General features: G+C 34.4%; 1 protein-coding gene across 11 annotated transcripts in view; it reads left to right on the top strand.

Moving 5' to 3' along the window:
• CCDC178 (coiled-coil domain containing 178) overlaps positions 1-14,615 on the top strand; it is a 463,104-nt gene that overhangs the window by 98,697 nt on the left and 349,792 nt on the right. For all 11 annotated transcript variants that reach the window (XR_006210059.1, XM_042962674.1, XM_042962673.1 and 8 more), the window contains exon 10: positions 9,234-9,387. Coding sequence is in view for 10 of the 11 variants with exons in the window: in XM_042962674.1 (XP_042818608.1) it covers positions 9,234-9,387 (154 nt within the window). In the remaining variant the exon portion in view is untranslated. The remainder of the gene's footprint in view (positions 1-9,233; positions 9,388-14,615) is intronic.

The raw sequence follows: 14,615 nt of genomic DNA, 5'->3' as shown, positions 1-14,615 counted from the left end.
TTACTGTATTGTTGGATTTGCTTTGCTAGTATTTTGTTGAGAATTTTCGCATCTGTGTTTATTGGAGATACTGGCTTGTAATTCATTCTCTCTCTCTCTCTCTCTCTCTCTCTCTTTGTGCTGTCTAATATTGGTATCAGGGTGATGCTGGCCTCATAGAATGGATTTGGAAGTTTTTCTTCATATTCTATTTTTTGGAATAGTTCAAGAAGATTAGGTATTAACTCTTCTTTTTATGTTTGGTAGAATTCACCTCTGAAGAAGTCTGGTCCTGGACTTTGTTTGTTGGGAGGTTTTTTAAATATATTTTTTAATGTTTATTTATTTATGAGAGAGAGAGTGCACGTGTGTGAGTGGGAGAGGGGCAGAGGGAGTTTTTGGTTACTGATTCAGTTTCCTTGATGGTCATTGAGATGTTCAAATTTTTTTATTTCTTCCTGTTTTGGGTTTGGCAGGTAATATGTTTCTAGAAATGTATCCATTTCTTCTATGATATATGTGATTTGTTGGCATATGATTTTTCATAATATTCTCTTAAAATTATTTGTATTTCTGTGGTGTTGGTTGTTACTTCTCCTCTTTAATTTATGATTTGTTTATTTGAGTCCTCTCTTCCTTTTTTCTTCGTTTTGATGAGCCTGGATGGAGATTTATCAATTTCGTTGATCATTTGAAAAGCCAACTCCTGGTTTCATTGATCTGTTCAAATGTTTTTGTTTGTTTGTTCATTTTTTTTCCTTTAGTTTCTGTATCATTTATTTTTGCTCTAGTCTTTCTTATTTCCTTCCTTCTCCTGGTTTTAAATATTGTTTGCGGCTCTTTTATAGATGCTTTATGTGTATAGTTAGATTGTCTATTTGATTTTTTCCTTGGTTCTTGAGTAGGCCTGCATTGCTGTATATTTCCTGGTTGAAACCACTTTTGCTGCATCCCAAAGATTTTGGATCCTTTTGTTTTCATTTTCATTTGTTTCCATGTAATTTATTTCTGTTTTGATTTCTCAGTCAACGCATTCATTGTTTAGTAACATGTTATTTAACCTCTGTGTATTTGTGGTCTTTCCAGATTTTTTCCTGTGGTTGGTTTCTAGTTTCCTAGTGTTGTGGTCAGAAAAGATGTATGGTATGACTTTGATCTTTTTTAATTTGTTGAGACTTGGTTTGTTGCCTAAAAGTGATCTGTTTTGGAGAGTATTTGTGTGCACTTGAAAAGAATGTGTATTCTGCTTTTGAGGATGGAATGTTCTGAATATATCTGTTAAATCCATCTATTCCAGTGTGTCATTCAAAGGTACTGTTTCCTTGTTGATTTTCTGTTTGAATGATCTGTCTGCCACCGTAAGAGGAGTGTTAAAGTCCCGTACTATTACTGTATTAATATATATTAGTTCAATTATGTTTTCTATTAACTGCTTTATGTGTTTGGGTACTTCCATGTTGGGTGCATAAATATTTACAATTGTTGTATCTTCTTGTTAGATTGTCCCTTTTATTATTATATAGTGCCCTTCTTTGTCTCTTGTTACAGTCTTGGTTTTAAAATCTATTTTGTCTAATACAAGTATTGCTACCCCAGCTTTCTTTTGACATCCATTTGCATGATAAATATTTCTTTATCACCTCATTTTCAATCTGCATGTGTCTTTAGGTCTGAAATGAGTCTCTTGTAAACAGCATATAGATGGGTCTTGGTTTTTAATCTACTCTGTTACCCTGTGTTGTTCTTTGGAGTGTTTAGTCCATTTACATTGAAAGTAATTATTGATAGATTGTACAAATTGCCATTTTGGTACTTGTTTTATGATTTCTATTGTAGATTTTCCCTGGTCCTTCTCTTGCTTCTTTCATACCTTGTTATCTTTCTTTGATGATATTCCTTTCTCTTTATTCTTCACATATCTATTGGATTCCTTTCTCTTTATTCTTTGTGTATCTATTACTGGTTTTTGATTTGTGGTTACCATGAGGTTTGTATATAACATCTTATGCATATTGCAGTGTATATCAAATTTATGGTTGCTTAAGTTTGAACTCATTCTTAACTCCTCTCCCATCCATGTTTTAGTTGTGTGTATAGTGTCATATTTTATATTTTTATTTTGTGAATCCCTGGACTGTTTTTTATGGAAACACTTGTTTTTACTGATTTTGTGATTACTATTTTACATACTCTTACTTATGGTCTTTCCTTTCCACTCAGAGTCCTCTTTAGTAAGGCTGGTTTAGTGGTCATGACTCCTTTAATTTTTGTGTGTCTGAGAAACTCTTTGTCTCTACTGCTATTTGGAATGATAGCCTTTCTGGATAGAGTATTCTTGGCTGCAGATGTTTCCCTTAATATATCATGCCACTCCCTTCTGACCTGCACAGTTTATGCTGAGAAGTTCACTATTAGCTCTATGGGGTTTCACTTGTATATAACTGTCTACTTTTCTCTTGCTGACTTTAAAATTCTGTCTTTATCACTATTTTTTTTTTTTTTGCCTTTTTAATTACTCTGTGTCTTGGTGTGGATCTCCTTGGGTTGATATTTTAGGGGGGCATCTCTGTGCCTTCTGGATCTAGGTATCTGTTTCCTTCCCCAGACCAGAGAAGTTTTCAGCTTTTATTTCTTCAAATAAATCTTCTTCCCCCTTTTCTCTCTTTCTTCTTCTGGGATCTCCTTAATGCAAATGTTATTATATTTGATGGAGTCATTGAGTTCTCTAAGACTATTCTCAATTCGTATAATTCTTTTTTCTGTCACTTTCTCAGCTTGATTCCTTTCCATTACTCTGTCTTCTGGGTCATTAATTTGTTCCTATGCTTCCTCTAGCCTGCTATTTATTCTATCAAGTATACTTTTAATTTGTTATTGTGTTCTTCATCTTTGATTGGTTCTTTTTTATCTCTTCATTAAGGGTCTCACTGATGTTCTCCACTCTTTTCTTAAGTCCAGTGGGTATCTTTATGATCATTACTTTAAATTCTCTATTAGCCATATTACTTATATAGTTTCACTTAGGTTTCTTGCTGTGGTTTTGTCTTGTTCTTTCATTTGGGACATATTCCTCTGTCTCTACATTTTGTCTAACTCTCTGTGCTTGTTTCTGTATTAGGAAAGTAAGTGATATCTCCTGCTCTTGAAGGTAATGGCCTTATAAAGAAGAAGTCCTGAAGTGCAGTTCCCAGAACCTGGCACTTCAGGGAGTGTCTCCTATGTGTGTATCCTGTGGCGGTTTTTTGTATTCTGACCACTTTTTCCTTCAGTCCAGGCATTTTCACAGGGTTTCTTTGCTTGTTATGGGCACTGTTTAGTTGGGTCTAGGCAGAGCGCATTTTAACAAAATGTGTGCTGGTCTGCTTGCAAAATGAGGCCTGCCAACCTTGCTGCCAGAACCTAGGCCCTGCAAAATGCTTTGGTAAGTGACCTGGTTTCCGTGGGGTTTGCACCTGTCTTCTGGGGGAAGAGCCCCACAGTGTAGGGACATGGCAGGTATGACTAGAAAGAACAGATCCACTAAAGATGGGGGGTGGTCAGGGCTTGGTATAGACAAGTTAGGGAGGGAATGTTGTTGCCGTGCTGTATCCTATAGGTGGCCATGTGTTTACGCTGCGAGGCAGGGGAGGGAAATGGCTCCTTTGTTTCTGGAGATGTTTTCCTGTAATCCCTGCCTCTGTGGTACCTGCTGTGATAGGAGTAATAATTCTCCCTCCTGTATGTACCAGACATTTTTCAAGCTGCTATTTCCATGCTGTATCTCAGGTAGTTGTCTTGCTGTTCTTTAAGGGCAGGGACTCAGATTCCTATCACCCTCCAAGCTCTCCCATAGCAGAGCCTGTTGATTTTTAAAATTTCAGACTTTAAATCCCAGCAGTTGTAAGAACTCACAAGATTCAGCCTCTTGCTTTTTTGTTTTTGTTTTTGTTGTTGTTTTTGTTTATTTATTTATTTTGAGAGAGAGAGAGAAAGGGAGAGAGAGAGAGCACTGAAGGGGCAGAGAGAGAGGGAGAGAGAGAGAACCCCAAGCAGGCTCCACACTATTAGTGGAGCCTGATGCGGAGCTTGAACTCACGAAATGTGAGAACATGACCTGAGCCGAAACCAAGAGTCGGTCTCTTAGCTGACTGAGCCACCCAGGCGCCCCTGGCTCCTCTTGCTTTTAAAGCCAAATTTATGGGGATTTGTGTTCCCCTTGGGGGCTCCCCAGTGTGATAGTCTGTTTCTTGCCCTTTTCCACACCATTGGCTCCCTCGCCATCGTGGATGGCCATGGTCTGTTTTGCTCTAAATATGCATCACTTCCCTTCCTACCCTCTTGGATGTGACCTTTTCTCTACTTTTTGTTGTGGAGTTTATTCTGCCAGTTTTCAGGTCTTTTCTGGGTTATTTACACTGATAGGAATGTTATCTAGTTGTATCCATGGGAGGAGGCAAGCTTGGTGTTCTCCTACTCTGTCATTTTCCCAGCCTTTCTCTGTGTCATTTTAAAGCTCTTCATACATATTATCAAATTGTCTATACATATGGTATAACAAATGTATATAACTGGTACCTCTGTGCATAAATGACTATTTAAAACAAAATCTCCAGGGGTGCCTGTGTGGCTCAGTCACTTGAGCATCCTACCTCAGCTTAGGTCATGATCTCATGGTTTGTGAGATCAAGCTCCATGTCAGGCTCTGTGCTGACAGCTCAGAACCTGGAGCCTGCTTCGGATTCTGTGTCTGCCTCTCTCTCCCCGCTCCCCCATGCACCCTCTGTCTATCTTTCTCTCAAAATTAAACATTAAAAAAAATGTTTTTTAAACAAAATCTCCAGCATGGGATAGTATTAAAAACAACTTATGTAGCCTTGCATTAATTATAAATAACATCCAAGTATTTCAACTTGCACTTATTTGATTTCTAATAAAATGGAATATTTTGAATTATATGTTGACTATATTTTGCATTTTAGTAATTGGAATGTTTTTTTTTTTTATGTTTCTGATATATTTGTGTTGTATGATATTCTTCTAATTCCTCTTGTTGGCTGTAAATTCTTTATGGTTTAGTGTGACATAATACAATTTTTATTTGTTCAGAGTGGTTAATGATTTAGAAAGGAAAATTCATATTCATTATGGAGATGGAATCAATTAAATATAATCAAAATGAAAAACAAAATTTTAAACAGTTATATTGTCATAGACTCTGGGTCTGGAGTTTTGTCTTGTCCAGCAAAAGAGCAGAACACAGGATTAAAATGCGAGAGAGGCTAATGTCCCAGAGGAGACAGGAGGACTGAGTAAGGGTCCTTGCTCTGCTTTTATTAGGATCAGAAGGCTTACTAGCTTGATTGAAGTGTCTCTTGATAGAGACAATGAAACTGTGAACGATAACTCACAGGCATGGGGGAAAAGGGGTTTTGAAGACTGGCGGTGTTAGGGGGTTGGGTCAATACAAACAGAATTCTGGCACTGAGCTGAAAGTTGTTTACAGCAGACATGAGGCCCCACCTCTGTTTACCTAAACTTGTCTAGGGGTAAGGAAGACTAAGCACATTACCTGAGGGTCAACAAGGCACCTTTCTCTTGCTAATTAGTTCCCCTCTAGGCAACTTTACTGTGCTGTGGTCTCAAGTCCTGTTTTCCTGTATACCTGGTTTGGTCCTTCCTTCCTGTGTAAGCAGTTTTCTGCTCTTGTACTAAGTTGGGGGGCATTTCCACCCTGAATACCTAATCTTGTTTACCTCATCTTGGATGTTTCATCCTGAGATTTCCTATTCCTATACCTTGTCCCGTACTGGAGGCCTTTGCCCCGTTTACCTAGTCTTATTTACCTAATTTGTATGTTTTCATCCCATGGCTTTCTAACTCTTTATGCCTTGTTAACCCATCAGTGCAAATTCAGGTAATTCCTAAGCTTATTCCCCACATTATATGATCTAGATAACATCCATTTATTAAGATGTTTATATTTCTTCACATTCAATGTCTATTTCAACATGTGCTTAAATATTGTCTATTTTTACTAAACAAATAACTTTTGTGGTTCATCTGGTTTGTTATATCTTTGTTTTCATTCAGTTACATTTCTGATTTTCATGTTGATTTCTTCTGAAATCCATAGGTTATTAAAAACATGTATATTAAAATTTTTCATGATGTATTTCTAATTTATAAGTATTTTTTATTATCGCTTTTCAGCAGAATTGTGTTTTAGCCAGGTAAAATAGTTTCAACCTATTGAAAATTATTGAGTCTTCATTTCTGGCTCAGTGACTTGGGTTGTTATTTACTTATTTATTTATTTATTTGGTAGATATTCCTTATGTGCTTTACTTATTGAATGTACTGTCCATTACTGTTTCATTAGGTTAAGTTTACTACTTTTTCTTTTATTGAGAAAAGTGTGGTAAAATCACCTACTATGATGGTGTATCTCCACACATTTCTATGTTTTTTAATACCATCAGTTTTTTTCTTTGTATAGCTTGAGGCTCTCTCAGGTTTCATACAAGTTCAAAGCTATTATATCTTTCTGGGAGATGATGAACCTTATTCATCATTGTGAATTGATTCCTGGAATACTTTTTGCCTTAAACTCAAGTAAGATATCAACATAGCCTGATCAGTTTTGTTTTTTGATATTTATCTAGAAGATCTTTTCATTTTTAAATTTCAATATTTTTGAGTCTTTATACTTTATGCACATCTCTTGTAAACATTATCTAGATAGATGTTCTTGTCAGTTGCAAACATTTTTAATGGTGGACCATTAAATGTATTCACAGATCACTAATACAGTTGGACTTAAAACACTGTGTATTTGCCCCATATGTTTTTTTCTTATTCTTTTTTTGCTTTCTTTCACATTAGTTTTTTTTTTTTTCTTTTTTTAGTTTGGTGATTACAATTTTATTCCTGTGTTTTTGTTTTTTTGTTTTTTGGTTTTTTTTTGTAGGAAATCCTATTAATTACCACATGCACACTTAGATTATCAGACTCCAAAGACATTGTTAACATTCTAGATAAGAAAAGGAGTTAGGGAAATTTTTACTGTGGTTAATCACATTGCCACTGAATTAAATATTTGTAACTGTTACTATGGGATATTTCATTTTTATAATCCATGAGAATATTTTTATTGTTTTAAACAATCAAGGTTTTTGGATTTACCCTCATAATAACTTATTTCTTTGTTCTTCTTTCCTTCATAGACTTTTTCATCATAGACTCTATCAGGAAGTACTTTACAGTTGGAGTAGATCCTTGGTTATACTCTTAAGTGAGATTCTGCTGATTCCAAATTTCCTGAGATTTTATTTGAAGGATATTTTCTATTTTCATAGATTTCTTGATTATTTATTGACTCTTAATGTATTAAATATATCATTCTATAAACTAATTTTAATTTTTGCTGTTAAAAAGCATATTGGCCTTTTGACTGAATGCTTTGAAACCATTCCATATTTTTTCCATTGCCTGTTTTTAAGATCATCTCTTGATTTTCAAAGTTTGTCAGTTTGATTTCATTAAGATACATTTGGTGTGGATCAATGTTTATTCTGTTGGGATTTGTTAGTCTTCTAGTCTTACTGAACATGTGTATTATAATTATCATTTTCTCTGGGCATTTTCAGTCATGATCTCTTCAAACAATGCTTTGGTCTCATTTTCTGTTTCTTTTAGGACTCAAACGCATGTTAGTTTTTCTTACTGTATCTTCCATGCCTCTTGATCATTTTTTCACATTTTCTACATTTTCAAACCTTCTAAAGAGTTTCTTCTATATATTATAGAAGAATATATATAATAGAAGAATATTATAGAAGAATATTATAGAAGAATATATATAATATTATAATATTATATATTATCCATATATTTCTCTTATATTCTGGTTCTAATGTGAAAGCCATAAGTATCACCTCACCAGCCTCCCAACTATGAAAAATGTAAATTGCCAAAGAGCTCTATGGTTGATTAGCAGCTTCCGACATGACTTTCAGGGACATCTTCCGTTTGACATTTTCTTCTAAAATCACCTCCTCTTGCATGTGGGGTAGATCCAGTGAGTGCCTTCTAATAAAAGAGTAAAGCAAAAGTCATGGAATATCATTTATGATTAGGTTGTAAAAACTGTGACTTTTGTCCTGCTAGGACTATTTCGTCCTCAATTGTTTATTTGCTCTGATGAATTTAGCTGCCATGTTTTGAGGTGCTCTATAGAGAAGCCTACATAGCAAGGAAACAGTCTAGGCCTCAGTCCAATGACCCTTGAGAGTCAACCTGCTAACAACCAGGAGTGTGATAACAAGGAGTCTTTTACTTATTTTGTTCTACTTGATCTATCATTTTCTGACAGAAATATTTTAAAATCTTATGCTAGTCAGTTTATTTTTATAATGCTGTCAGTGCTTTCTTTATGTATTTCTAGGATGTATTAAGTGCATATGAGTTTTTAGCTTTTCTATCTTCATAGTGGATTTGCATATATATGTATTTCTGCATATATGCATGCTTTATTTAATTTAATATTTCACTTTTTAAAATATATTTTTACTTGATACTGATATTCTGAAAGATTCCTCCTTAGAATTTCATTGGCAGATCTCATTTTATTTAGGTATTTAGAATATTTCTGTCATGTTTTAGTTTAGGTTGATTCTTCCTGGTCACCTATAACTGATTTCTGTGCTTTTATGTAAATCTGATCGTTATTTTCTTAATACATGTTGCAAACCCCTTTATTTATTTGTTGGTTTGTTTGTTTACTTTTGTGAGGTTTGGCTAGCTTTCTGCTGATGTAGAAAAGTCTTAGCTGAGATAGCTGGGGAACAGATAAAACAGTAAACTGGGTCTTTAATGATGTGTGGTCTTTTCACTTCTACATCTTCTCATCATTTTTTTCTCTCTTTTTTTTTTTCTAACCTTCCCATAGCTTTGCTACCCAGCTTCTGAATCAAAAGTTCTTAGGTCTATCATCTGAAATCAAATCGAAAGATGATTATTTTAAATAATTTAGAAATTGCTTTTCTCTCAGGTTTTTACATTGGAAACATAAATACACCTGGTGAATTTTTCTCACCACTTTTCTCACTTCTTGATCCTAAGTGTCACTTTTCAGAAGTTGCTTTGGGATGGGAGTCATTTTAGGAATAGGTAAATTCCATTGACTTACATTGTTAAGTCAAAAACTAGTTTACATACAATTTTAAACATGATTTTCCTTTTATTGTAGGTAAAATCATCTGTGTTTTTTCTCCTAGGAGAGAGATAGATAAACTGAATTCTCTACATAGTCACTACGATACAGCAATAGAAAATGTTAATGTTAGTATCGAGGAGAATGAAGAGGTAGTGACTGAAGTATTGAGGGAAACAAAGACATCAAGAAATGAATTATCTGCTTTATCAAAAATGGTGAGTTTTCATTTTTGAAAATAAAAATATACTGATTTTAGTTTTGAGCTATAGTTGTTGAAACTTATGGTGAGTAATTAAATAGCTGTTAGCCATTTTTTTGTTTATATTCATTTTCTTTTTTTTTGTTTTAATTTTAATATTTATTTTTGAGAGAAAGAGACACAGAGTACAAGTGGGGAAGGGGCAGAGAGAGAGAGAAAGAGGGAGACACAGAATCTGAAGCAGGCTCCAGGCTGTGAGCCGTCAGCACAGAGCCTGACACAGGGCTTAACTCATGAACTGTGAGATCATGACCTGAGCCAAGTCGGACGCTTAACCAACCGACTGAGCCACCCAGGCACCCCTATATTTGTTTTCTATTAGTACATAAAAAATTACCAGAATTTTAGCAGCTTGAAACAACACCCATTTATTATCTTAGAGTTTCTCTGGATCAAGTCTCAGCTGGTTCCTGTGCTCGAGGTCTTCTAACAGTGGAATCGAGGTTATCAGCAGCCCTATGTTTCTTTTTGGAGACCCTAGAATGAATCTGCTGTCAGGGTCTTTTCAGTTTTGGCAAGACTCTGTTTGTGCTTTTAGAACTGAGGTCATTGTTTCTTTGGTGGCTGTCAGACTGGGATTATTCTCAGCATTTATTTATTTATTTATTTATTTATTTATTTATTTATTTATTTTTGTGTATTTATTTAGTTAGTTAACATACAGTGCAGCATTGATTTCAGGTGATTTATCACTTACAGCACCCAGTGCTCATCACAAATCAGGCTGCCTGCATCCCAGGCCGGTGCTTCCCTTCATCTTTTTTTTAATGTTTATTTATTTATTTTGAAAGAGAGAGAGGCGCATGCACATGCCAGAGTGGGGGAGGGGCAGACAGGAAGAGAGAGAGAATCCCAAGCAGCTTCCGCAATTCAGCACAGAGCCCAACACAGGGCTTGATCTCACGAATTGTGGGATTATGACCTGAGCTGAAATCAAGAATTATACTCTCAACCGACTGAGCCACACAGGCATCCTGTTCCCTTCATCTTTAAATCAGGAATGGGGGATTGAGTCCTCTCAGACATAGTGTTACTCTGACTCTCCCTTATGACTCGTTTGCCTGCCTTCCTGTTCTTCTACATCTCATTCACTATAGTAAAAGAAAATAGTAGTAAAGGGAAATGATGAAATGTAAAACATATAATAGTATAGTACAAGGCAATAATATACACATTCTGTACCAGTTGGCATTCCTACTTAGTGTTAAAACTACATGTCTTTTTTTTAATTGCCTCTTTCTATTATAATATATTTCTATTATAATATTATAGTGTATTTCTTTCTATATACTCTTTAATTGTGTCTCATTAAACTTTTTAAATTAATCCATAATTAAGAGTGAGACTAGGCATGTTTTAATGGCTTTTTGGAGATCATTTGTATTTCCTTTTTTGTGTTAAAAGCTGCTTATGATTTTTTCCTCATCTGTTGAGTGATTATATTTTGACTGATTTATAAGAATTTGTTGTATATTATTGATACTACATATTTTAAAGTTATATATATTAAAAATATTTTTATCCAGTCTTTCCTTTCTTTATGGTATCTTCTGATGAACAGAAACTTCAATTTTAATGTAGTGAAAGTTATAAATATTTTCCTATGACCTTTGTGCTTTTCTGAATTTAAGATTTTTTTCTAATTTGAAATAAAAAATATTCTCGGGTATTTTATTCTAAGTGTTTTGAAATTTTGCTTTTCACCTTTATGTGATGCTTTCAGATTAAATTATGTTTAAAATCTTCAAAACTGATATTATTTATCCTGTCTCTGATTTATAAGTTTGGAAGTAATAAACTATCTAGAATTTTAGGAATACACATTTCACTTACCACATCTGAAGCATAATCAATATGAAATTCATATATGGGTATGGTATGAAACTGAGTTTCCAATTACATTTTCTTTCTTAAAGAGAAGTCAGGTTGTTGCAATATAATTTATTATATTTGTGTGTTACTATTCAGAAAGTGCCATCTCTGTCATATGAGAGGCTTCCATATTTGTGTGGATCTGTTTTTCCATTCTCTTTTTAATTTGTTTGGTACTTAACCATCTTTACCTCAATACCTCATGTCTACATACTAAACTTCTATAATGGGTTTTGATTATTATGGTGAATCAGTCTTAGGTTTATGAGTTTTAGGCTGTTTTGACCTTTGCACCATAATATAAATTTCAGTGTTATCTTACTCATTTTCTTCAGAAGTTTTATTGGAATTATGATTGGAATCCTATTCGTTTATAGATTATATAATGGAAAAATGAAATTTTTATGATGGGGATACCTAAACATAAACATGATCTATCTGTCCATTTATTTGGGTAGTTTTTCTAAATTGAAACTTAACCAGTTTCCTTGGAACTTTGTAGAAGGCAAACTCTGAAAATCAGCCTGAGATTAGTCTTGGACAAATTAACCCTTATATCACCACTGAATTTTAAAATTATTTTTTAAAAATTCAGTTTTAGGGGCATCTGGGTGGCTCAGTCAGTTAAGCGTCTGACTCTGGCTCAGATTATGATCTCACGGTTTGTGAGTTCAATCCCTGCATTGGGGCTCTGTGTTGACAGCTCAGAGCCTGGAGCCTGCTTCAGATTCTGTCTCCATCTCTCTGTCATTCCCCCTACCCCATACTCTTGCTCTCTCTCAAATATAAATAAACATTAAAAAAAATAAATATTTAATGTAATTATGATTTGTTTCTAAATTCTATAGTCTGTATGTTAGGTAGTACTTAAAATTTGTGGAGGCTTAATTTTTGTCCTACTACATAAGTTATTTGCATAAGTATTTTTTGGGGGAAAAACCTTGTCTCTGATTGTGGGATACAGTTCTAAATAGGTTCATTTTGTAAACTGATAATTCTGTTATTCAAATCTTTTATATTTCTGATTTTCAAAAAAATTTTTATGTTTATTTATTATTGAGAGACAGAGGCAGAGTGTGAGTGGGGAAGGGGCAGAGAGAGGAGACACAGAATCTGAAGCAGGCTCCAAGCTTTGAGTGGTCAGCACAGAGCCCAACGCGGGGCTCAAACTCACAGACTGTGAGATCATGACCTGAGACGAAGTCAGACGCTTAACTGACTGAGCTACCCAGGTGCCCCATTTCTGATTTATTTTCTGACTGAAAATATTTATTTACTGAAAGCTATATTAAAATATTTCAGTATAGTAATAGATTTCTTATTTTTCTGTTTTTCTGTCATTTTTGTTTTCTATAATTTGTAGCCAGGTGGTTAGATGACACTAAATCTAGAATGTTTAGAATTGAGTTTTGCTTTTGATATATTTTATATTTACATTTTAACCTATAAATTGTTAGAATTTTTGAAACACATACTTCACTTACTGATTATGATGCGTAATGAACATCTTTAATTAACTTCTTCCTGAGCAGTTTGAGGAGCTTATGACATTTCTTGATTTATAGTTTATTTTCAAGCATGTTATGTGTGTCTTACTTAATAATCCCTGTATTAAGATAGTTTTATTAATTTGCACAATAAATGTTTTATTTTATTTTTTTCCCAGGTTAACATTTCACACACAGCTCTCATTTATCAGACATTCCTAATTGCATTATTTTTTCTTGTTACTAAAGTGTATGTTTTACTAGCTTTTTTAGTGAGCTAGATTTGATATTTTCAAAATTTTGTTTCCCTGAAGATGTCTTTATTTTGTTCTCATTCATGCAGTGTAGGGGATGTGCGCCTGAATTAGTATGGGCACAATTTACACCACTACATAGGCAATATAGAAGAATCCAGAAATAGGCAAAAACACTGGGCCAAAGTGCCAGAAGGGATAACATGGGATCAGTGAATTGGAAGAAACTGATCCTAGACAGATGGTAAAACAAGTATGTCTTCAGTTTGCCCTTGTTTGTCTCTGGAGCTTCTCTCTAGCTACCCTTTCCCTCTAACTCTGTTCTCTAGCTCCCTGGAAAAACTCAGGAGGACAGAATATGCCAGGTGCTTTCTTTCTTCTATCTTCTCATAAATACAGTTCCTTCTGATTATAAAGTCAGCATTCAACTCACTCAGTCTCTCAGTCCTACCATTGCCTGGCTGAGTCCTCTCGTTTTATACTTCAGCTTGGGAGGGGGAAAATCCTTGGCCAAACGGTCTCTTCACTTTCTTCTATCTGCTTTGAATTCTAATTGCACTCACTCTATATTTACCTCCATACCAGTACTTACAACACTATTGAAGTCAGTGATTACCTGTCTACTTCTTTGTAGACTGTAAGGTTTTTAAGGATAGGAGACGCGTTGTGATTTCTGTTTTCTCTGTGTAACATGTACAGTGTCTCTCCAATATTAGGTACTCAAAAAATGCTATATATTAGGCATTCAAGAAAAGGCATTTTATGATTTTTGAATGAGTAAGTTAACCAGTGAATAAATGAAAGAGAGGAAAGAGGGAAGGAAAGAGGGAAAAGGAGGGAGGATCAGAGGAAGGAAGAAGGGAAGGAAGGAATGAAGGAAGAATAAATGGGGAGAAAGAAACAAACACTTCACCTTGTGAGCCTAGAAAGAACTTCTTGAGGTATGGAGTGTATAGTGTATACATTCAAATAATCCACGGAGCTTTAAAATAATGCATGTAAGCATGTAACTTTCTTACATATAATTTATTTCCAGGGACTACTATAAGCATCAGAGAAGTATAGCACAACCAATAAAAAATTTTAAAACATTAAATAGTATTGTCAAGTAGCTATGACCTCAGTTTTCTAATCATGCTAAAATTCATCATCTTTAAGAATATCACTGTTAATAAAATATTTTCAAAATGGAAAATTTATTCACTAAGCCTACAAACAATCAGTTTTTTTACTTCTTTGATCATCTTTAAAATGGCAAGTGTGGCCCTTCATAGCTAAATGTTATTCTTGATAAGATATTATGAACATATTTTATAAAGTTAGCAATATATTTCAATTATAGAAATCATTTGGGGATTATCATACTTTCTGGGGAAGATGAGAACATGATGAAGTTTAGATATATTAATTTTTTCCTACATTTTGCTCATTATAAAAACCTTTAAGCTAGGTTTTCAATGAGCGCATGTTAAACACTCAATTAAAAGCAATGATGTGCATCACTTCCATGCATTATTTTTTGGTATGCAATTGAAACTTCTAGTTCAAGAGAAAAGTAAAAGATTTGTGCT

Source organism: Panthera tigris, chromosome D3, assembly GCF_018350195.1.
Source record: "Panthera tigris isolate Pti1 chromosome D3, P.tigris_Pti1_mat1.1, whole genome shotgun sequence".
NCBI classification, from domain to species: domain Eukaryota; kingdom Metazoa; phylum Chordata; class Mammalia; order Carnivora; family Felidae; genus Panthera; species Panthera tigris.
The sequence above is the reverse complement of the archived record's forward strand: the minus strand, read 5'-3'. Positions and strand labels throughout refer to the sequence as shown.